Source organism: Labrus mixtus, chromosome 11 (assembly GCF_963584025.1).
Source record: "Labrus mixtus chromosome 11, fLabMix1.1, whole genome shotgun sequence".
Classification (NCBI taxonomy): Eukaryota; Metazoa; Chordata; class Actinopteri; order Labriformes; family Labridae; genus Labrus; species Labrus mixtus.
The window spans coordinates 13,053,467-13,078,085 of NC_083622.1; the positions used below are offsets into that span (position 1 = coordinate 13,053,467).

The 24,619-nt window shown below is 40.1% G+C and overlaps 1 protein-coding gene across 2 annotated transcripts; it reads left to right on the plus strand.

Moving 5' to 3' along the window:
• Positions 1-168: 168 nt before the first annotated feature.
• Positions 169-13,983, plus strand: rragca (Ras-related GTP binding Ca). 2 transcript variants are annotated; one of them, XR_009674872.1, is made up of 8 exons: positions 169-560; positions 3,613-3,816; positions 5,229-5,428; positions 8,429-8,543; positions 10,304-10,446; positions 10,815-10,963; positions 12,043-12,928; positions 12,977-13,983. XR_009674872.1 is itself a non-coding variant. In XM_061050131.1 (7 exons), the coding sequence occupies exons 1-7, from the start codon at positions 378-380 to the stop codon at positions 12,195-12,197; spliced, it is 1,149 nt and encodes a 382-aa protein (XP_060906114.1). In that variant the 5' UTR covers positions 169-377; the 3' UTR covers positions 12,198-13,983. The 2 variants fall into 2 exon arrangements, 1 of the variants encoding a protein (XP_060906114.1); XM_061050131.1 differs by having other exon boundaries at positions 12,043-13,983.
• Positions 13,984-24,619: the final 10,636 nt, after the last annotated feature.

Below are 24,619 nucleotides of genomic sequence, written 5' to 3' on the forward strand. Positions count from 1 at the left end.
GTGTGTTTGGTTCTTATTCGGGTTATGGGTCACAAAACAAGTCTGAGTACTTAGTCAGGTGACAGCGACGGACATCACTAGAGTGACAAGGCGATTCGACCAATCGTATTTCGTGTTTAATCTGGACAGCCAATCAGAAGCGAGAGGTGTAAATGAAGGTTGATTTTTTTTTTCAACGGAGAGGAAATCCTAAGGAAATGTGTGGGATCACGCTCGGTGTTTCCAAAGAGCTCAGGCTTTATTGACAAACTATTTGCAATTGTGTGGACGTTTTGATTTGTGAGCATACCGATCTTACGATACAACCGCGGGTGTGGCGAAAGAGAAGTAAAAAAAAAGGGGGGGAAAAGAGGGGAAGCGACCATTGTTAGGTCAAAATGTCGATTCAGTACGAGGTGGAACAGCTGGCTGACAGCTACGGGGTTGCAGACTCGTTCCCCAAAGATTTCGGCTATGGTGAAGAGGAGGCCGACATCGAGGACAGCCCGTCGCCGTCCGACAGCAAACCGAGAATCCTGCTGATGGGTTTGAGAAGGAGTGGTAAATCATCGATACAGAAGGTAAGGAGGAGAGATGATAAAGTGTTAGCATGTCGAGGCGAGCTGCGCCTTCCCTGCTCCACGCAAGTAAACGGGACGTCAGCCAAAATAGCTAGCAAGGTACCTTAGCATGTCGTGAGTGAGCATAGCTATGAATAAGGTTGTATCTCAATGTACACCACTTTGAAGGAAATACACGTATAAGCCCTCACACAGCCTGAAGTGTAAGCTAACGGGAGTGTAGTGGTTAATTATCAGCCAGGTGTGGACGCAAGACGCAAAGGTGCATCTTCCCAGATATGTGGACATAAAGCAGCATGTGACTGTTTGGTTAGCAACTTTGTCCAACATGCCAAATATATCTGTCACACCCAGCTGTGAGGAGCAGGTCTGATGTGTTAGCCCTCACATGACAGGGAAGCGACCACACCTTTTTATAACTGCAAGTCATAACACCTTGTATTAAATCAGTGCAGGAGACAGTCACCTGCTGGCCCTACGTGAACATTTCATCTATCAGGGATTAATCGGTTCAGGGGCCCTGGTGGGAAAGGCATTTGTAGGGGCCTCTGCAAATACTGTCTCAATTCCCCCCAGTTAACTTCATCATTCGTTTTGTACTGTATATACCCCCTGTTTTTATTTTTATTTTTATTTATCTTATCTATTCTGTTTAATGTGTATTTCTTTTTTTAGCTTTCTTGTCTGTGCTGCTGTAACGCCCCTCTGGGGATCAATAAAGTATTATCCTCTCCTATCCTAAACTAGTACAGCATCAATAGAGGGAATAGTTTCACACTGCATTTTTCCCCCTCAACCAGCATTACCATTTTAAGATGGTTATATCTGTAGTTGATCCAGGTGACAGGTAGACATTGTTATATATTGCGAAAACGATATGAAGTGGGATAAATCAATAAATACTTAATAGTGCATTTAAGATGTAATTCACCGTTTTTATTGTGTAGCCTTCTACGATGTGTTTATTGCTAATGCTCACATTGCGATAATTATGACATTTCAATAAATTGTGCAGCCCTCGGGACAATTTTCATCTCTGCAAAAAAAGAAAGTACAAGTGGAGTAGGGCTGCACAATAATTCACAATGACATTGTTATCACAATATGTGCATTCACATTAAACACACTCTAAAAGTTTGAATTTATCGCATAAAAAAATAAAAACACATTAAAAAAAAAAAAATCAATGATTTATCTCTGGGTATACATTTTACTGTTTGATGGAGGCCCAGGGGTGACAGCCATGCTTCAACAACATGTTGATGCAGTCAGGCGAAGCTCCTCCTAACGATCAGCTCCCCGCAGATCAACTGCTGCCAATTTCGTGGTTAATAATAAAACAGCTTTTTGGATTCAGGAGGGGTGTGTTGCAAAGACAAGTTTTGTGTTAAACATGAAGAACAGCAGATAGAAAGAAATAAAAACAGAGTTATAGATAATATGCACTCTTTAATATTTGTTTATATACCGCACTGCATTTCATTATTGAAATACTGGACAGATTAATCACACATGGTACAATCTTCTAATATTTTGTGAGCTTATAGTGCAGTCCTTTAGCAGAGTCAAAACTTGAGAGATTACAATTGTTTTGCTTGTTTGTGGGAATTTAGCAAACTTGAACTTAGTTAAGAATATTAATCATTTGAGGTGAATTAGTAGAATCAAATGAAAATCTTCTGAAATATATTTTTTAAGGGTCCCTCTACAGGACAATGCCTCTAATAGCCGACCTTTATATTACTGTTTGTTGGCCCAAATGCTGGACCCCATTTGCAATTACTGAAACTACCAAAACCAATTGACATGGATGGACTTGGTGCTTTTTAGGCTCACATGCCTACATGGTGGTGTTCCCTCTTTGATTTAAAGGCCTCTACATTTGCGTGATCATATTCTTCACATCTTCCACTTTAAGACTGGCCCTGTGGTTGAATTATAGATGAGATGCAGTTGTGCGTTCTATAATAGTTTATTATTGATGTTAGATTTGAAGCGGGAAGTCGAATCAGGCTGGCTATAGCGTGAGTCGCCCGTGTGTGTATCCTACAGATAGTTGCCTGAAGACCTTTCCTTGCAGTCCCAGATTAATGCTCTCTTGTAAGCCTCCTCATTGGCCTGTGACCCCGGTGACCCCACAAACTGGTTCAAAATGGCCGGGAGGAGAGATGGAAAAAAAACTCCCAGGTCCTCCAGCTTCAACTGCTGTAATTTATTATCTACCTGTTCCTGTATTCAGTTGACCAGGACTTTGATTAAACCACCAGTCTTTCTGTCTGCTGTTCACGAGCGTGCAGCAGAAAGCGAGTGACAAAAGTTACATCAGACAAGTGAGTCTGCAAAGTTTTGCCCTTTTCCCTTTTTTCTGTCCATGTGATGTCTGAATGATGTCTGTGTGCTCGAATCATCTGTCAGATTACACAACTTTATGAAAAGAATATTGTTTTTCACAGGCAGAATGTACAGTTTATTCATCTTTATCAGTGTAGTTAACGAAGAAATGCCTTATAATACTATTTAAAAAAAGAAATGTAATACTGATAGTTGAATGATCAATTTTCCTCGTGATTTCACATGAAATCAAGTCAGCTAATATCCTGTTTGTTTAGAGTCTAAGACAATTAAAGCAAGTGTTAAACTGTGATTTAACACATAAAACAAAGTGAAAGTCAAAAGCCGAAAAGTGAGACAAGTTCTGTCCCTTACTCGTGTAATTTTTTCCAAGTGCACTGGAGGTTTCTGTAGATGTTTCCTCTATAATGTAGTATTGTCATGGCTCACCTGGTCACAGCATTGTTGTTTTGAAATTTCACTGTTACATGGTGACACTTTAATGTTCTGTTGTCTGAAAAGTATCTCAGCAGTAGAAGAGCAGGATCTGATAAAACAACTTTGTTTTTCTTTAATAGAGGTAAAGCTTCACCTGAGATGTATAAAACAGCCACTGAAAAGCTGCTGCCTGGGTGTGATTCACTTCAGAACAATGCAAATATCTAGTTTGTGCTGCTCTGTCAGGAATAAGACCTAAACATGGACTCACTTCTGATTTCAGGTGGTGTTCCACAAAATGTCCCCGAACGAGACCTTGTTCCTGGAGAGCACCAACAAGATCTACAAGGACGACATCTCCAGCAGCTCCTTTGTCAACTTCCAGATTTGGGACTTCCCGGGTCAGGTTGACTTCCTCGACCCCACTTTCGACTACGAGATGATCTTCAGAGGAACAGGGGCTTTGATATTTGTCATCGATGCCCAGGTAATGGAACAGGGCAAGAACAACATATTTAGATTCATGTACACCGTCTGCTTCATCTGCAGACATAAGAAAGAAATTAAACTTCTACAGTAAACGAGACTGTGACACAGAGGACTACTTGAGAATATACTAAAGGTGCTTTAACACTTGCATAAAAAACCTCTGAGAACTTGAGGAAGTTTTCAGGGTAAGCTGCATGTGTGAACCCAAAGAACCACATTTTTTCACTCTGGCGTTACCCAGACTTTCTCGTGCCAGCACGCTCGAATATTGTGGAAGTTGTAAATTGTTAATGATGTGTGATGAAAGCAGCAGGTCATATTTAGTCAAATTCACTGAGCGAGCCGGAAGGTGTGTTTATGTTAATATCATGCGACCCGTGACCAAAGACTATATGCAAATGACGGTACAGTAAGCATGATTCAAAGACAAAAGTTCTCATTATAGTGTCGTTTAGTGGATTCTCACTCTGCCTCTGTGAGGTGCACGTGTGTTAACAACCATCTCAGGAGGATTTCAGGGGCAGTCCATAGCAGTGATGAACAGCCAGAGCAGCCATAATAAAGGATAATTCCTCGCCATGGCTTAAATGTCAGCACTATCCACATGATCTTAAGTGCTTTCTTGAAGTAATATCAGTGATGAAGTTATCCACAGCAGATCTGATCGCACGGTGTATTTGTTCTCGAGGAGGTGCATCAGATTCAATTAGTTTCAGCGGCTCGTCACACAGGGATGTCTGAGGAGCCTGGTTTCTGTCTTGCTGTTTTGGAAGACAATGTAACGGCACATTTCCTCATACCTGCTGTGGCTGTAACACCTTTAATTGGCAGCATTTATAGATTGTCCTGGTCTTTTTACTGACGCTCATTAACTGTTGCAGAGTTACCATAATTACATTTTTCAATCATTCATTATTTGTTTTGGGCCGATTCGTAACAAGTGTTATTTTTAACTTATTTCCAATCTCAAATATTTACGTCAATCTTAGATAATGAAAATTCTAATCTTTTTAAAGGTTCACTTTATTTTATTTGAAAGAGACGACGCAGTTTAACACATTTTCAATACAGTGCATAAAACTGATGTGTTGGACAGAGAGTGTAGCTTCTGCTAGATTTTAACTTGGGTCCCTATTTATTTATATATTTATATATATATATATATATATATATATATATACATATATAATTTCAGTAACATAAAAAACACAAAGCTACAGATATGAAGATGTGTGCATGACAGCTGTCATAGGAGATACTTGTGATAAGGACTTTGGGGTTCTTAAATGTAATATCTGCAATTTAAAAAAAAAAAAAAAAAGTGCCAGTTTTTAATGGTTTATTTCCATGAGAGTATCCACAGATATGTTTATTTCATATATCTGTACTAAAATGTTACTTACTTTTCAGGATGATTATGTGGAGGCCCTGGGCAGGCTTCACCTCACCGTGTCGCGGGCCTACAGAGTCAATCCTGAGATCAACTTCGAGGTGTTCATACACAAAGTGGACGGCCTCTCAGACGATCACAAGATCGAGACCCAGAGAGACATCCATCAGAGAGCCAACGACGACCTCGCAGACGCTAGCTTAGAAAAGTTGCATCTCAGGTACATTTTCTTTAACGTTTTATGATTCCACTTATAAAGCTGGACTAAAAAAAGATTAGATTGGTGCATGATCTTTGGACAGTGAAAAAAAAACCCAGTAACTGACACTTACTGATGTCAACAACCTGAGGTGATTTTAACATCAGTAACAGAACAACAGAACAACACATCACTCACAAAGCTGCAAACCACAAATTCAAACAGAGCTCACAGTAACTCTGACAACAGGATGGAGGCTTTTCAGGGGAAATTTACTCAAAGTTGTTCATAAATTCAGTTGCTGCTTAGAACTGAGATTTGACAGCTTGGCATAACAGCCAATCAGAAAAGCTTAAACCCCCATGAAAATAATTTCCAGTCTCACAGTGTTTTCTTTGTAACCCAAACAAAGCGTATTCACTTAAATGTTTCTGAACTGCAGCGTAACTGAAGTGTTATAGTTGTTTTTCCAGATTCTAAAGGTGCTTCTTTGACTTGTCACAGTCGGTACACCGGCTCAGACCGCTTCCCTGGTAATGAACATTTATTCTTAGACTTTGATTGATTCCCTTTAACATGTAAAGAACACTGTGGCAAAACAACCACCAGTACCTCGCTTTAAGCTTTACCTCTGACAGGGTCAATGTTAAAACACTGGAGACACTGTTTTTGAGCAGCTAAAGAACCAAACTTAGAAGATGTATAAGTTGCCAAATTGTCCTTCTTACATATGATTAGTGGGGACAGAAAGGGTAAAAAATTAAACTCATTGCCGTGTGTGTGTGTGTGCCTACAAACATCACGCCACCCTGCCGACATAAAGACAACAGTTCTATATTTTGTTGTCAGTTATTTCTGTTAAACAAGTTGTGGTTTGTGCTACCACAACACAAGTTCGTGTTAACATGTCAGCATAAATTCTAGCCTGTCCCGCCTCTCAGTGCGTTAGCTTTGAGTAAAGTTTGAAGGTCTGTGCATGTTTAACAACAACACCATGATCTGCTGCACATGACCTGCGATTAAATCCCTGAGTATGTGTTCTTTCAGGATCGTTCTAACATGACGTGAAACTTCTGTGTGCAGCTGAGTTGTGTTCAATGTCTTCACTGTAACAGCTTTTTTTGCATCAGCAGTAAAATGAGACACAACATGATGATAGCATAGAAAAACAAATATCTACAAGACAGGGTCAGTGCTGTAGCTGTTAGTGTAATGTTGATGTGCTTGTTTAGTTCTGTGTGTGTCAGTAGTTTTGTACAAACAGTGGAGTGTGAGATTCCTCTTAGATGTCTTAATGAAGAAACAATGACCCGGATGCTTCAGATACCAGAGATGTTATGACTCAATGTTTAGACAGAAGGCTGAAGCACAAGAGTGTTGATTAGGGCTGGGAATCTTTAGGTGCCTCAAGTTTCGGTGTCACGATTCGATTCAGAATCTATTTTCGATTCAAAGCGATTCTGGACTCATTCTATTTTTGAATTAGTCCATACTTCAGGATCTACTCCAGTCATCTGTGAGACTGACATTCTACTGAGTTAAAGAGCTAGCAGTAGCACTTAGCAGGGAGTGACTGATTAGCCCAAAAAAACAAAAAAAAATTGAAGTTATGTATCTATTTTAAAATCTCACAATATAAGAATCTTGATTTTTACATAAAAATATTTTTTTCCCACCTCTAGTGTTGATGGTTCTTATTTCCTTTTGCAGTAACTGTCAAGTATCAATGTAGAAGATTGATGATTAGCTTTGTTGTTTGAAGTGGAAAACATCTGTAGTTTCACAGCATTGTGTTGACTGTTTCCAGCGAGAGTGAACAGTTGATTAAGTTTCCCATCATGACGTCATGATGTGTTTCTTCCTGTGTTGTGTGTTTATATATGTGTGTATACTCATCTCCCGTGTAATGACTGTGCAAGGCTAAGACGACAAATTTCCCCTAATTTTATTGTATTATTCTGTATCTTTGATACTTTTTCATAGTTCTTAAGAAGTCAAGTGTTTTGGAAACTTAATGGCCTTTCATTACATCACTTATTATGTCACCAATAAAGGAGAACAAAATTGAGCTTCCTTAAATATGAACAGATTAGTTAAAAAATGAGTTTAACCCTAACCTGAGACATCCAATCTCGTGCCTAAAAGAAGGAAAGTAAGAATGAAAAAATTCACACTTCACCTTTTTTTATTTAAAAATGACTAAAACCAAACAAATGTTTAGGATCAGAGCAAAATCAAGTGAAGTATTAATGTAAAACTATTTGAATTTGACATATAAGAGGCTGAACATAAATGTCACACTAAATTGTATCAATGAACAACTTGATTATGAAAAATAAACCATGAAAATAATCATAAATTGCAGCCTTTGCCCTGAAATATTACGCAGGAACAGTAGATTTGTTGTGTCCAACACTAAACAGGCCGCCCTGGCTGATCGCAGTCAGCTCCACAGCAGCTTTACTGTCGATGTTTGGGCCGTCTTGGCACACACAGCTCTGTGTTTTATGTGAGGTGAGATTGTTGTTTATTCCTGTCAGACAGGCAGAGCAGTGCAGGATATTTAGTGGCGCTGAGACGGCTCTTTTTTTCCTTCTCTCTCTCTGTCTCTCTGTCTTCACTGTGATGCATTGTCAAGTTGAGCTCCTGCCAAGTGTTTTGTAGACGGTTCAATTTGGCTCAGCCCACAGACTTCCTCCGAGTCTGACCTTTTTATATATCTCAATGACAAAAAATGACAAGTCATGTGTGAGAAGGTTTACTGCAGTCATGTGGAGAAAAGTTTTTGGCTTACTCTTTGTTTTCACGTCTGTGTTTTTATGTCAGAGTCAGGCCGTAAAACTTTGCTAACCAGCTCTTCTCTACCATTCAGTGCCGAATGTCATGAGGTCTTGTGACTTTCTGTATTTTTACCTGCTCTCATGCATTTTCAGGAAGTGAGAAGTGTTTCCTATTTGTATCAGCTTACTCACTTCCTTTTTTTTTTCTCCTTTTTTGCATATTTTTCTTCACGCCATTCAGCTTTTACTTGACGAGTATTTACGACCACTCCATCTTCGAGGCCTTCAGCAAAGTGGTACAGAAGCTCATCCCTCAGCTCCCCACTCTGGAAAACCTCCTGAACATCTTCATTTCTGTGAGTAAAGAGCAGCCAGCAGCATTCTGTGTGTGAATTGTAAGTTTGTCATTGACCAGCGTGATTTAGGTGTGACAGTCTGCATGATGTGAGTCACAGTGCCAACCCTGATGTCACTGTGATGGTCAGCGCTTCCTCTAATCATACGACAGTCCTTGATTTCATTGCCAGTCTGTGGATAGTTACACAGAATTTGTAACACTCACACATTCTTAGTGATACATTTGGATTAAATTGCTCTAAAACAGCCGGAGACTGCTGGGAGTAATTTATTCCACGATATTCCCAAACTGTTTTGTGTATTTAAAGGGATTCTTCTCCCTTTTAATGGTGAAGAAAGGTCCATAAATGTTAGGCAGAGATCAAAGCTACAACTATGTCTTTTGACTTTAGAGCATCAGACCTGCCAGGGATCATATTAGATCATTTCCAAGGTGCTGTGAAGTCTTCAAAGTGAATGTATTATATGTCATGATTAAGTAACTAAAAACGACTTTGAGGAGCTTTTTAAGATTTTTACTCGGTGCCCTCAGACTCTGGCTTAGGAATGACTTGCACTTTTTGAGCTCATGTCATGTTTTGTCACGTCATAGTGGGTTTATAAAAGTGTTATTTTTGGTTGCGTAGATGTTATGTGTCTGGATTATTGAAAGTTGCATTTAAAGAAACAGGTTAAACTCTGTATTTGGAAGCTTTGTGAAATGGAGAAAAGGAAAAGACTTGACTTTGTTTTGGTACCTTGTCATATTTGTCACAAGGCTCTCAACAGTGTGGACACCTGGAAGTATAAAATCACATTCATTCTCCATAATGGATTTGATTATCAGACGACGGCGGCAATAGCTCAGTCTGTAGGGAATTGGTTCAAGTCCCGGTGTGGACCAAGTCTGGAAGTTTGTCTGGTATTTGCCGGAGAGGTGCCAGTTCACTTCCTGAGCAATGCCGAGGTGCCTTGCCCAAACCCCCATCACCAGCTCAGGAGTGCTCGCTTTAGGCAGCCCCCTCGCTCTGACATCTCTCCATTAATGCATATCCATAAGTTCCTGTTTGTGCATGTGTGTGAAGCATGTCTCAATCACAGAGTGTAAAATTGAATTTCCCCTCATGGGATTAATAAAGTATATCTTCTTCTTCTATAATGTCATAACCCTCCAAGGTAGACTGACCATGAGCTACCTGAGTGTGAAACGATAGTTTATGATCCTCTAGACACAAGTTGGTGTCAACCAAGTTTTAAGAAAATATATTAATAGTATACTGGTATATGAGCAAATTTGTGACCATGCTGTCTACTTTTTCCTAAAGTACTCCACTTTGTAAGCACCAGCTGAAGCGTTTGGTCCAATGTATCGTGTACTGTTTATGGCCTGAGTCTTCTATGATTAGAAAATGAGTATGTTATGGTTTGGACTGTCGGTTGGCCAGGTGACGTCCTCTTTAGATGTCGTCTTCACTTCAAGAAAATTAGATTTCTCTTGTCTGACATTTTAATAGTAGGCAAGGAAAAAAAATGTCACAGTAGTTAATAATGAAAGAAAACATTCGTTGTTGCCCAAGGGGGAAATCTCTGACAGTTGCCAAATCATCACACAGTATCTGTCATCATATCGCCCACGCATACTGTCGTCACTCAAATGTCTTATGTCACAGATGGTATTCCCTGTGTGTGTCTTTAACATGTAATAACACCCACTTCTATCCTTGTCTCTTCTTCTTCTCCTCCTCTCCGTCATCTTTCATCTGATATTTGTCAACGGCAGAATTCAGGGATCGAGAAGGCCTTTCTGTTCGACGTGGTCAGTAAGATCTACATCGCCACAGACAGCTCTCCTGTAGACATGCAGTCCTATGAGCTGTGCTGTGATATGATCGACGTAGTCATCGATGTCTCCTGCATCTATGGGTGAGCATTCATACAGAAGTAGAAGAGATGTTTCTCAGCTTTTCCTTGGGCATTTTCCTTTTGAATTTTTGTAGTGAGTGCATGACAAGCATTGGGAAGACTATTTACCGAGTAGATTTTGAATTAACTTTCTGTATAAATTAACATACATTAAAAACAGAAAAACAACGATTCTCACTTGAACTTTCTGTATTTTCTTAATACTGTAAGATAAAGAGTTTGCCCATGTGTTGTGTGTGGAGGCTTTCACTGAAGCGTAACCTAATTAATCAGTTCTTTGCTTAATTAATCCACCTCCTCATGCTGTTTTTTTTTTTTTCCTCCTCACTTGCCTCTGAACATATTGGCGCTGTGCTGTGCCTCGACAGACTGAGGGAGGACGGCAGCGGCAGCGCCTACGACAAGGAGTCCATGGCCATCATCAAGCTCAACAACACCACTGTGCTGTACCTGAAAGAGGTCACCAAGTTCCTGGCCCTTGTCTGCATCCTGCGAGAAGAGAGCTTCGAGCGCAAAGGTAAACTGTCAGTGAGTCAGTGATCCCCCTCAGCTCATTTGGCTTAAATTGGCTAAAGGTGATGTGGCCTTTAGTCCGAGTGTTTTCATTTATTCTTCCACGGGTCAATGCAGTGAAAACACTGGTTTCTGTCCCTTTTTTTTTTTTTTTTAAAGTAAATTAAAGGGAAATCGAGTGATTTCTCAAAGGTAGCCGGTTTGGAAAGACACTTTTTCAGTGTACAAACTGATGCAGCAGAAGACATCTGGCCAATTAGTGTCTCTAGTATGTGGCGAGTTAAAAAAAACCATACTGGATCTTTTATTTCTTCAAACGAAACGAAATAGCATTTGTTGTCTGAACTTCCTTTTCTGTTGGTTTCACTTTTCTTTCAGACTCCATGAGCACAAATTCAGATAACCCTGATGAAGCTGTCACGCCTATTTTCTCAGACTCAAGAAAGCTCTTTTTGAATTCACTCACAAGAAGTGACACATTTTGTTCTGTAGTTTTCTTCCCGGTGATCAGTGTAGTTGTTTTCTGGGCCACATTCGGACAGTGGTCAACAGTTGCCCAAATCAGAGTTTGTTTTTGCTCGTTTGCTCTTCTTGTCTTTTTCCAAATAATACGTTGTATTGCAAATTCCCACAAATTGTTGTTTTGATACGATGTTCATTATAAGATGGAAGTCTGATTTTTTTGCATGAAATGTCCCCCCACTCTCTCTCCAGTTTGTCTCTCTCAACCTGTCCTTTCAATAAAATATAAGCCACCCCCCACCCCCAAAAGAAACAACAACACAGAAGTAGCAGCCATTGCTGAAAGCTAAAAAGGAATAAAAAAATGTATTCCTCCCCTATCGAGATGTCTGTATTGTAAAATCTCCGAAACTAAACGATTCCCCCGATTCCCAAAACCTAAACACTGACTTTACCTTTAAAAATGTGAATGGCAAAATGAAAACAAAACAAAAAAACCCAGATCGTAGCAAAAAAACAGCTTCAGGCACTAAAAGTTGCTGTTTGAAAATATCTGTATCATAAATTTGAACACATGAATATGTCGTAATAAAATCGTTTGTATCTTTTTCGCCTCGTCAGGATTAATAGACTACAACTTCCACTGTTTCCGGAAGGCCATCCATGAAGTATTCGAGGTGGGTGTGTCCACCCAGCGTCCAACAGGCACCCAGGCGGTGGGCTCACCCTGCAACAAGGCAGTGGCACTTAACGGCACGCCGCGCAACACTGTCTAGACACTGATGCAAAATAAAAAAAAATAAAAAGACTCAAAAAGAGGGATGAAGAAAAGAAAATAAGAAGAAAGAGTGTGGGAGCCTGTAGAGGAGAGACAACTAAACTGGAGCTCACCGACGGGCCAACTACAATCCCCTGCTCCCAGCACCTAGAGGACTGAGAGACGGACGGCACTGGAGCACACTGGGGATGGAAGGGAAATTCAAGCATTCGTTTCAGGAAAACGCAAAGCACTGTGTAAGCTGTGAGGACGTCTAAAGAATAAAACTGGACAGGGAAAGGTTCAGGACCTTTCTTTGGATTTTCCGAAAGGGGTCAAAGGCTGTCATGATTGGCTGCTGGTCCCTCTGAATAAACAATGTGAGGAGGAAATACACAAACACACACACACACACACACACACACCTGTGTTGTGACCTCTCACTATGGACAAACTGTGATGTCAGTCTTCAGGAATCCGTCTAGTGATGAACCCACCCCGACCACTTCTGTGCTGATGAAAAGATGGCGGACGTGAACTGCTGGTCCTAACCCCCACATGTTCAGAGATGGCCTTATGTAGATGAAGCTTGTCCGCAGTGCAAGCTTTCTCTCACCACCACTCACCTCACCCTACCTGAATGCTGCCCGAAACTCGCTTTTTGGTTTCACTTGTGAAGGGAAAACAGACTTAAAAGGGATCGTGCTGTCCATCTTACTTGGTCTTGTGTGTGTGTGTGTGTGTGTGTGTGTGTGTGTGTGTGTGTGTGCGCGTGCGCGTGTGTGTGTGTGTGCGCAGGTATACATGTATAGTATGTATGTATGAGTGAGTGTGTGAGTGAAAACGAAGGTGTTGATCTGATGAAATCCCAGACTGGGCTCTGTGTTTGTACTAATGAAGGACATTTACAGAAAGATTCTCAATTAACAGCAGCTTAGCATAATTAAACCCTTCTCAATCAGTGAAATTTACTTTTCTGTGTGTGCTCCACTGAAAATCAAACATGTGATCGACTTTGTAATAGGTTCCAAGAGTAAGCGTGGATTGAAATTTGGCAATATTATTTGCAAAAGCACTGCCAAAATGATTGATTGAGAAATGGTAAAATGATGAAACTAAATCCTCTTTGTTGCAGACAGAAATCCATCAGATCTGGTTTGAGTGGCAGGACTGACAGAAGGTTGAGTCGTGATGACATGAACTTAGTAAAACTTGCATGTTTGTCCACCAAAAGTTTCAGTCCTGCCCAAATTATTGTGATCCGATTTTGTTGTTTGGCTCTTTTCAGCAGGATTCACAAAAATCAAAATGTACCCATTCCAAGCATGCATACATCAATGTGTTGTCAACTTGTACTGTTCTCAATCATAACACTGCTTAGTGTGTTCAGAGATGGGGGAAAAAAAAACAAGACAATTAAACGGATCAAGGGGGAGACAAAGACCAAATTGAATCATTTTTGCCATTAAAAAAGTGACACCTGAGATGTCCATGCCTGCATTTTCTGTTCATATCAGGGATGAGGAATGGAAATCTTTGTGTGTCTGCAGTCCAGGACCCTGAATCCTGAAGCATGATGAGCAAGTTAGCTTCTTAACTTTGCTGAGTAAAGCGTTTGAACTTCAGATTTTACTTAGTAAAGTTATTCTACTGGAACTTGCCTCATGAAACAGGCCCAGGTTCTTCTCGAGTCGGCCATCATAACCAGTCACCTAAAATAAACACTTGCACATCAAAAAGGAGATGGATGATTGATTTGTGTATTGTGATGCTATCTTATGTGAAATAAAAGAAAATTTACATTTTGTTTTTGTCAATGGAATACTTGACTGACGCACATATAAACAGAGAGGGACTTGCGCTTGTATAGCACTTTTCCAGTCTTCTGACTTCTCAAAGTGCTTTTACACCACAGGTCACACCTACAAATTCACACACTGATGACAGAGGATGCTGTGTATAGTCACCATCAGAAGTAACTAATCCATTCATACACATTCATACGCTGCTGACGAAGCAGCAGGAGGGGGGGATTCTTGCCCTACGACACATGGGACATGTGGGCTGCAGTAGCTGGGGATCAAACCCCCAACCTTCCGGTTGAGAGACAACAAATTCTGCCATCTGATCCACAGCCGCGCCCCTTAGCCCCCAAAACATCTCGACTCCATCTTAACATATTTAACGACTTCTTTCATCAGGCACACGTGTAACAAAATACAACATTTTAACCTGCCTACAACTTCATGAAAGGTTGTAGTTTGGTGTAAAACTGGACAGCGTTATTTGAAAGGGATTCATAATGTGGTATTTAGTCAAAACTGGTAGCTTGGTGGTTAGTGCGCGCCCTATGTTCAGAGGCTACGGTTCTCAGAGCAGGCATCCCTGGGTTCAAATCCGACTTGCCCAACCTTCCCCGCATGCCTTTTTCCACTCTCTCTTTTCTCTTTCTGGCTTTATCCACTGTCCTGTCTCTGAGGCATAAAAAGCCCCCCCTAAAAAGGACAAAATATTACCAACACTTTGTATTCAATCAACTTCAGTACAACACAGCCACACAAGTCGACATAATCAACAGAAAATGAAAAATGATAAGCTGTGTAAAAGTATAATTCATGCAGAACTGTTGTGTTGGACCCCAGAATCAATTGTTTTGTTATTACCAGCCCTTTACTTACCCTTTTAATCCTGTGCAAACCTGCAAACAAACACAAGATGGCGCTCTAAGATTATTCTAGTATTCCTCTGCTGAGTTTCGTCATCCTTTTTTCTTCTCAAAGCCTGATGACTGTTTTCATACTTTCTCAATGTACAGTAAGCGTGCATCATCAGCAGAACCTATATTGTGAATGACACTATGATGTCAGCAGTTTCCATGACAACAGTTACAAGTGTGTAGAGAATCCCAGTTTTATCTATTTGTCCTGCAGAATGAGAGGAACAAAAGAGCATAATGGATTATTTACAACTGGATTTTTTTCAACCTTTGCTAAATTGCGTGACATATTATCATCAGTGGTTCTCTGATTTGAAACTAGATCCACTGTTTTCTGTCACTTTTGAGTTGGCTGTTGTTCTTCAGGCATTAATGTGAGTGGGTGGGTAAAAAAAAAAAAAATCCCCTTACTGGTTTAAAGAACACAAAAACAACTGGCTGAAAAGCTCCGCCATGCAAGTTATTCACCAGTTAAGTTAAATAAGCCTCACAGCTACTGTCACAGGCCATTATGTGTGTAGAAGGCGAGACAGCTAAACACCACTTCCACACAATTTAGACGCAATAAAACACTGACAGCTTTTTTATCCACTTCATTAAGCCAGTAATTTCTTATAAAAATCTCCCGCATTAATCCTGGCCATGGTTTCCCCGCGGTTCCTTAAGCTCTCCTCCAACCTTAGCCGCCTTGCTTTGATGCTTACTCAAATAGGCGCTAATTTGAGATAAATTATGCATCCGCATGTAGCCAACCCATGCCAAGGAATATAAAGTGTGACACCCTGAAAGATGGTGAATTAAAGCAAAGTGTGATATCTCCTCGGACTAATGGCAGATAGGTTAGGCCTGTCAGCCTGATGGTTTGTTGATGCGCGAGTCACTTCATATTCAGAGAAGGGGAGAGGTCGTGTTCACGTCGTTTTGAAGGTCATTTGGACTCCGGGATGATTTTTGTCAGTGCTCAGGATGGACAGAGCATATTATCAATGTGTGACTCCAAAAGTATTCAAATGCTGTTTTATTGTCCCTTCAATTTGATGAACTATTTTAATGAGGTCCAAAATGTAATGTAAACGTCATCAAATGGTCCAAAACCATGTATTAATATAATTTTCATTTGTATGGGGACAAACATATTACATGTAAACTAGTGCCACAATAGGTATAGCCTATGCCAATTTGTGGCAAGCTACCTTTCTACAGTACATGCTACCTGCTGTTAATTCTTTCTAAATATAAACTGTCCCCTTTCTCCTATTTGAATGCAAGTTGTTGCTGATGGATGCCTTTACTGTATGTCTGTGAACTTTAAGGTAAAACATTTCTCATTTCATTGTATTAGACAATAAAGGCTTTCTATTCTTTTCTATTCTATTTTAGACAGGCCTTTAGTATAGAAAAAAAGATCAACATAAAGGAGACAGTACTAAACACAAACTGAAGAAATACATAGGGGCATAAGAACACACAAGTCTTGAAAAAACAACAACACAGCTAAAAACCTACAAAACAATTTCTCACTGTAGGTATAGAAGCTAATCCTTAACTTCTTGGCTAAACTCTCGACAGACCTGTTTCAGTTTGAGTTTAACATGATCTGTGTCAGGATGTTATGTTATGGTTAAGTGTCCGTATGTAAATCAGAGAGAAAACCTTCTATAGACACTTCAAAAAAGCCTTGTGATTATAGTTTTGTTGTGTTAACAGTTTAAAAAATCATTATTAACCCACTTAACACAACTATGATTTATAATAGGCCTACATGACGCCACTGCAAAGATTACTGATGGCAGCCTGTACACTAGCTACACTTACAAAAAAACACAATTAAATGTTATATTCTGGTAGGCATGATTAAATTACAATCATTCTAAATAAAAATAAAAAACAAGCTTCTAGGTCTTCATCAGTAATAATTGGTTAGTCAGCCCACAGAAAAATGATTAACTATTTCAATAGTTTGATTTTTTTGTTACACTTATTTCTTAGTGGGAAAATAAGAGAAAATCCTGTCTTCAGCCTTTGAAATGTTGAGATTTTCTGCTTTTGATTTTAATTGCACCGGGATCATCTGACCTCCACTCAATAATACAGTAACCTAATCTAACCTGTAGGTGGGGCTGTTGTCTGCCCTTTTAGCTGTGGTCCCTCACTCTCCTCCTGCTGTTTCTGCTTCACAGTGCAGGCAACATGGAGATCAACATCACACACACACACACACACACACACACACACACACACACACACACACACACACACACACACACACACACACAGAGAGTCACTGCAGATAGACAGAGCTGGAGGAGAGAGAAGACTGAGCAGAAGTTTTAGGAAACATTAGAGAAAGAGAGAATGAGAGGGAGCTGCATGATGTACAGATGTAATTTAGGAACGTAGCAGCTACTGAAATTGGCTTGCTTTATCAAAGGCGACGCTGCGTCTCCCCCCCCCCCCCCCCCCCCCCCCGTCTCTAATAAGGAAGCTTAACCAATAATGAAATAAAGCAAGCAGAACATACTTTTCCCTGTGATGTCACGCTCACTTCCGCACACCAGCCCGCCTTTCATCTCAGACGTCTTAGTATCATTACAACAATGATATTGCCACCAGGTTGTTAATAAAAACTCCGTCAGAGCTGCGTTATCTCCCATCTTTACGTTTTATTAGCCGCGCTTATGAGGGACGGGGGCAAAATGATGTGGCTAAGTGAGACGTCTCAGATGGGTGACAGATGTAATACAGACCTCATTTGTTAAACTGTAAAGAAATGTAGCTCCGATGAGTGTAATTACACACAGAATAGACAAGGGACATGGGCGGTGGACGGTTTAGAGATTTTGTGATTGTAAAAAGCTCTTTAAAGCAAGTTGATTAGTGAGTGCTGCTTTGCTTCTCTTCTAATAACCAAGTGTTAAGTTTCAGGTTGTTTATGAAGTGACAAGGTGCAAAACACTGAAAGCATATAGATTCAAAATCTGTTACCTTTATATTTTCTACACGAGTTAACCACATATTTCAGGACAATTTGTTTAAACTTACGTCATTGTTGATATTCCAGTAAAGATGTTGAAGAGATGTTTATAGTCCCAAAAGTGGAATCATAATAATGAGGTATTTCCAGTCTAACCTCTTTGTGTTTTTTGATGTTTTTTTCGTTTCCATCTGCAATAAGAGGCTTTCTGTGACACATTAAAGTACGTTTCAATTTGTTAGAGAAACGGTTAAAAATAGCTTTCAGCTAGACATGGCTTCCTAATTGCAGAACCCATCTTTTGTTGCAGATTGCTAAAGGGTGGTGAGATTACAATAGTGACAAGAAGGTCATTGTCAAATTATTTTTGTTATTGGAACAAATATGAAACAGTCCCTTGAGTATGCTTCTCAGTTAGGAAAATGTGCTGCTTGTGTGACACTAAACCATTTTAAGACATTGATATGTTCTGTGGGACATTTTGCTGAATTTTCTTCAGTTTAATGTGTGAGTTATCGATTAAATAATTGAGATAATAAACATCAAAGGAATCCATTCTGAATATAACTGTTAGATGTAGGCTAGCTCTTAGCAAATCTCTTCATAAATATTTTATTTCAAATACCTCTGTCTAAAAACACTGGTGCAAAAGAAGCGGTGAATTATGGGAAAATAAAAGCTTCCCGAATTGTTGGATTCATGTATTTCATTTACATGTACAGAAAACCTTTTTAGCTTCCCCCGTTGAGAGAGTCCGACTTGATACGAGAGCAAACACATCTGCCATTTCACCGTCTCCCTTTTTAAGTGTGCACAGTTTAGCCAATACCTCTAACCTGCAGCAGAGGAGGAACCTGCAAAAGGACAGGAGAGGAAGGGGAGGATAACGAAAGTGTGAGTTGTGGGAAGGGACCAGAGGCGTCTCCTGTATTTTCTCGCTCAGGCAGCGGAGCGTGGAACGGAGGGGCCAGCGGGCCAGCAGCCAGCTAATGGGGACCAGCAGCGAGCAGGGGCCGGGGACCGCGCTGACAAAAGGAGCAGCGACAGATGCCATTATCTCAGCCTCATGCAGATACAATGGAGCTGGACGACACAGGCCCTGACACTGACAGACGTGCTTTTGTGTGTGTGTGTGTGTGTGTGTGTGTGTGTGTGTGTGTGTGTGTGTGTGTGTGTGTGTGTGTGTGTGTGTGTTCACAGTGAGGTTAATGGAACACGATAGGGGAGAAGTGGATTATGGTGGAGAGTACACTTTCTTGGTAACACTTGTCTGAGCTCCACTGCGCCCCATGCATACATGCGTGTATATGCGTGTATGCAATTCAAGTGTGTTTTTGGTTACAGCCTACATGACCCTGCCTTGTTACAGAAAGACAGCTAGATCAGTCACCCGTCACTTACTTAGAATTCAGGGGCATCGTAAAAAGCACATCACATTTGATCCCAAATTTTTCTGGGTGCTTCTCTTGACCTTAAAATATGCGGCTTCGACTTCACCCAAGGATGTTCTGGTCATTTGGAGAACCAAAAAAAAAACGAGTCAGGGTGGGGTTACGAGGGGGATATGGCGATGCGTTTCACAGGATTGGCAAAGGCAGAGAAGGGCTGTTAAGCAGCAGTTTCTGGAGGGATAAGAAATGTGAGCTTTAGCCAGTGTGGTGCGGTGACATGGGACAGCGTTATTGACTGTGGCGGCGCGTGCTGACACTGGATTGTCAGCCCCTGCAGTCATTTGCCAGACTGAGCGAATGCAGGGATCAGAGTGTTTGGGGCTTAGAGACAGAGGAGATGAAGAAAGTGAGAAAGAGAGGAATGGCAAGAAGAAAAAAAAAAAAAGGAGAGAGTAAAAAACTGGCAGATTTACAAATTCTTGAATATAAACATAACACACATACAGACACACACAGGGCTGCGGACGCCCCGCTGGGTGTCTGACACTGATGCTGCCAGACTAATCAGGGTACTTTCTCTCTCACTCTCACTTGCTCATTAGTGTTGGAGAAGAAACCAGACAGTAGTGACGTTGTTATGACGTTTTGTCGTGCTGTTGTACTCAAGTTTGTTGTGAGAGACTCCAGGTATGAGACTGGGGAAATAACTTTTACATAATCACACTCATCAAGCACTTTATATGCATATTCGAAACCGGCAGAAATAGTAATTGTAGGTACTAAAACCCTTGCTGTCACAGAGGTGGACTGCTTGGAATATTCTGATCCAGGCCCGGTTCGTTTTGAATTTCTGCACCCTCAATTGACCTCAGTTTAAAGAAAAGAAAAGAAATCAAGGCTTTCAGTCGACAACGGTGACTCAGATCGAGTTTGTTACATCCATGATCAGATCATGACAGGTGCACATGACCTGTCTGTTCACTGAGGACCACATTCAGGAACCATAACACCCTAACCTACGCTGTTGCCGGTCACTGCTGCCCCCCCTTTAATCTCAGATGCACCCTAAATAATTTTGTTTTTTAACCGGGCCTGATCTGATCATCATCTAATGTTAGGAAATTTGCCTCTTTTACCTTCTTGTGTCCTAGGTATGGTTAGATGTTTTACAGTGACTCCTAAATTCAAGCGAACAAGTATTAAGGTTATCAGTGGGTAAATGCTTAAGAACTAACATGAAGTTGCCCTGTAACACTTGGTACAGGTTGAAATCATTTATTACATTGATCGAGTGAATCACAAATTGTAATATAGAGCACTGCCCCGTTAAGGCTGTTGAATCAAGGGAAGTTCGATTTTTTGAGACCCAGTAACAAAGACAAATCTGTTAGGCAGGAATGGCAACAGTGGTGGCCCCATTCTCAAACCAAACATTTTGCCACAGACAAGAAAAAAAACCTAAAAAAAAAAAAAAAATGATACGCAACTTGTGACATTCATATTGATTTTCAAAACTCGTGAACTCTTTTCTTTGTGCGTAGGATGACATTCACAATGGACTTTTCCACTTATCACAAGACATTTGTAACAAACCCATCAAGCTACCAAAGGTCTTGTCTTTGGGTCAGTCTCATTTCAGGGGCTGCATCCTTCAGAGGTTCGTGTTTGAAGACCGATTACCTCACAGTGGCAGGTCGAAGGCTGTCCATTTAGAAGGCTCCTTTGAATGCGTCTGACACATGCATCTTACTGTCCCTGGCCAACCAAGGATCCTTCTGGTGCATCCTTTCTGGCCTAACTTTCAATGGCTTGACTTTTTAAACAGCCTTGTGGATTTGTTTAATTTCTTTGGATTTCTCTGTGAATCAAACCTTAGAATGGACATTAAACTGCCTGTTTTTACCTTAACCTGCCGTATGTGATTTTTTGCATTTGAGTCTTTTGTCTCTTATTTGATTTGGAGTAACAGCACACTTCCCAACAGACTTTGAATTGTGGCCTCAAAACTGTCAGCTGCTGGGTCATAGAGGCAAGAAGACCTGGATAAAGTGAGGACTAAGTTGTTCTCTGTCTTATTTCTGTAGTTTTTTTCTGCGATGATTTGGAGTTGGGACAAAAAAACAATATTGTTCCAAAAAAAATCTTTCTATTTGGTGTTTTGATGAGGCAAGCACTATATTAAACATCCAAAAGGTCTTTGTTGGGTTGAGACAAAGGGCTTTTACATCCAAAGAATGTGATTCACATTATTTCTATTCTCACCAAACCATTCAGAGACCACTTGTTGGTTCTTCATACATTTATTACATTTTCTCATCTTTCTGTCCTTCTTGTCCCTGAGGATGATATCGTACATTTTTTGGTCAAGACCATAAAAAGTCTCCACATATTTCAGGAGAAGTTTAATTTAACGAGTACGGATGAGAGGTCAGTAACAGGGTCAATAACACAGTAAAGGGCCCTTGATGCTTCTTCAAAATGAAATTCGGGGAAGAGCTGCACTCGTATCCTTAACTGACTTGTGATATTTCAGCAGCACGTCCTTCACATGTAAACTTAATTCACTTTTCCATTCATGCTTGGCAATTTCTTTTTCTTCACAGCCACAGCGTGTCCTTAAGCCTTCTGAGTTGAATTTTTCCTGATTTTGCTGTTCCTAAAGGAAAAAAGGGCTACACACAGAATAAAGAAACAAATGCTGTTAAAACAATAAACAGGCTTCTTGGTGTTGAACAGCACTTTGCAGAAGACTAAGCCTTTAATCGCTGTCAAAAACGGCCTCTGAGAATCATTGGGCAGAAGTGGACTTAAAGATGATGGAGCAGGTGTATAGAGACTACATGGAGATTGTTTTTAAACAGAGCATTACATACAATGATCCTCAGCTCACACACAATACAAAGGTAACCTAAACTTAGAATCAAAGTTATTTTATTCAATCGTAAAGTAAAGGGAGATGTACCTTGACTCTATGGGATTAAAGAAGTACAAATAAAACAGTTTGCATACTTTGCTACAAGACAGAGCCTGGATTCCAGTCTTACTTTTTAAACGGACACTTGTATAATAAGCAAAAAGTCAAAAGAACATGAAACTGAATAGTATTAAATAACACATTATTATTGTTGATGCATGAATACATAATTTAACCCTTGAAGTTCGCTAAAGTGAATTTTGGCCTTGAACAAGCAAGCAATTTTCCAACTTAATATCAAAATAAATTGTTTGTCCATGCTGTCTAAACAATATTTGGCATTGCCGTCCAAATTAAATCACTGTTGAAATTCATCTCCATCATTGGACCATGGGGTTGGCAGATGATGTCGACTGCAGGAGCCAATTACACTGAGAAAGGAAGTAAAGGTCGGAGGATCATTTGCCTTTGGATTGTATGTGCATGCAAACTCTTGCTCGCTTGTTTGCCTGAAGAAGTTTTTAAAACTTTGGTGTACTTACTTTCTTTCCTTCCTTCCTCTCTTCCTTTCCCCCTTCCCTTCTTCCTCCACTGCTTCCTTCCTCTCTACCTCTCAATCTTGCAGTCATGCTAATGACCCTGCTGTCTGCCCCGGCAGTTTCTCATAACACAAGTTATCAGCACCGAACAGGAGTATGGGTATTTTTAAACTCTCTCTCTCTCTCTCTCTCTCTCTCTCTCTCTCTCTCTCCACTGCACATACACACTTGCATGCATACACTCTGTTACTATTCAGAAGACTTGCGGGGAACCTGTGCTGAGGTCCAGATTGAAAATGTGATGTGTGCTAATGCATTCAGAACAGAGGTGAGGCCGGTCCTTTCCTTTTCTGTAAGCCAACAGTGGGAACACCAGCCTCCAATATGGTGAGCAAGAAAGGGAAGCACACATATTACAGTGGCTGAGTAATGAGAAGCATGGAGATATCCCACATTCATGCACACACACACACACGCACATTGCCTGGTCTGTGGGAGTGTGTGAAGCAGCGTATAAGACTCCAGCAGAGTACTACCAGCTCTCTGCTCTCCTGATGGTGATGCTGTGTGAAGTGCGGAGCTGTTCGACACAGACTCCAGCTGCGGCTGCCCTGTATTCAAATGGCACCACAAGACACCAGCACGTCGTCTCCTGGTTCTTATTAGACTCAGCCTCTCACTCTTTTTGTCTCTGTCTTATTTTATTTTTTTGCTCCAAAAGTCCCTTTATACTCTCTACACCCACTGCATCCCACTTTTTACTTTGTGTCCCCCTTTACTTCTCTGCTCTACTTGTCGTGCTTGCATGCTTGTGTGACTGTTTGGTTTACATTACAAAAGGAATAAAGGACAATGCAAGCGTGCATGAGAATTATAATGCTTTGTTTATGTTAAGTGTATTGTGCCACAATATATTGCATTTTAGCATGTGTACGTCTGTGTGTATACATGCTAGTAAGCCAAAATGAAACAAACAGTGGAAGTTATATACTGTGAGTGTGAGTGTGTGTTGCTTGTAGGCCAGGAATGTGTACAATTAATGGAAGATGATGAAAAGTAAAGATGCTGATGCGGAATGATTTATCTGATTATAAAGAGAGAGATCATTTAATGTAGACTGTGAGGGAGTTGAGTGCCAAAATAGTTTTTTTAATTGTATATGAATTACATTAAATATATGATGCATTGGCAGAGAGAGACTTTTACAAAAGATACTGTATGGAGCAGACTTGCAGATGCAAACAAAGAGTCAGCTATTTACAAAGCATGTTACAAGTGAGGCTGAGGTGCTGCTTCGGCTTATAAAGGTCAGAAAGAACAAGGTTCATAATTTAGTTATGTAAATGTAATGGTAAGGTATTGTATATGGTCTGACAATTAAAAAAAAGAAGAATGTGCATAATCTGACTTTTTCCACAGGTACTGAAACATATAACCACATATATGTGTCTGTATGTTTCAGACTGGATGAATCAACTTTTTTTTTTTAAAGAAAATAAATTCTTGTAAAAATTAAATTAACTTGCAAATGACATAATAATGTATTTGAGCCCTGCTGTTGTTAACACTCCAATCTTTTTCTCAGTATTTTAATAAACAAATACACTTACATTTCATTCTTATAAAATAAACTAAGCTGTTGAAACAACAACACAATTTATATTTAACTAAATCTCTCAAAATGTAATTTAAATTGATTTTGAAGCAGCTATTCCCCAATATCTTCAAGGCTGATCACTTGATCCTGATAATAAAGTTTTTATCTCTTTTAGCCTATTAGCAAAATATTATAACTAAAATTGTTAAATATGAATGTGATGTGAAATTGTTAACCCAGATTAGAAATTTCTGATGTAGATTTTTTTTTTAATAATAAGGAAGACTCGGTTTAATTACATTTTTATATG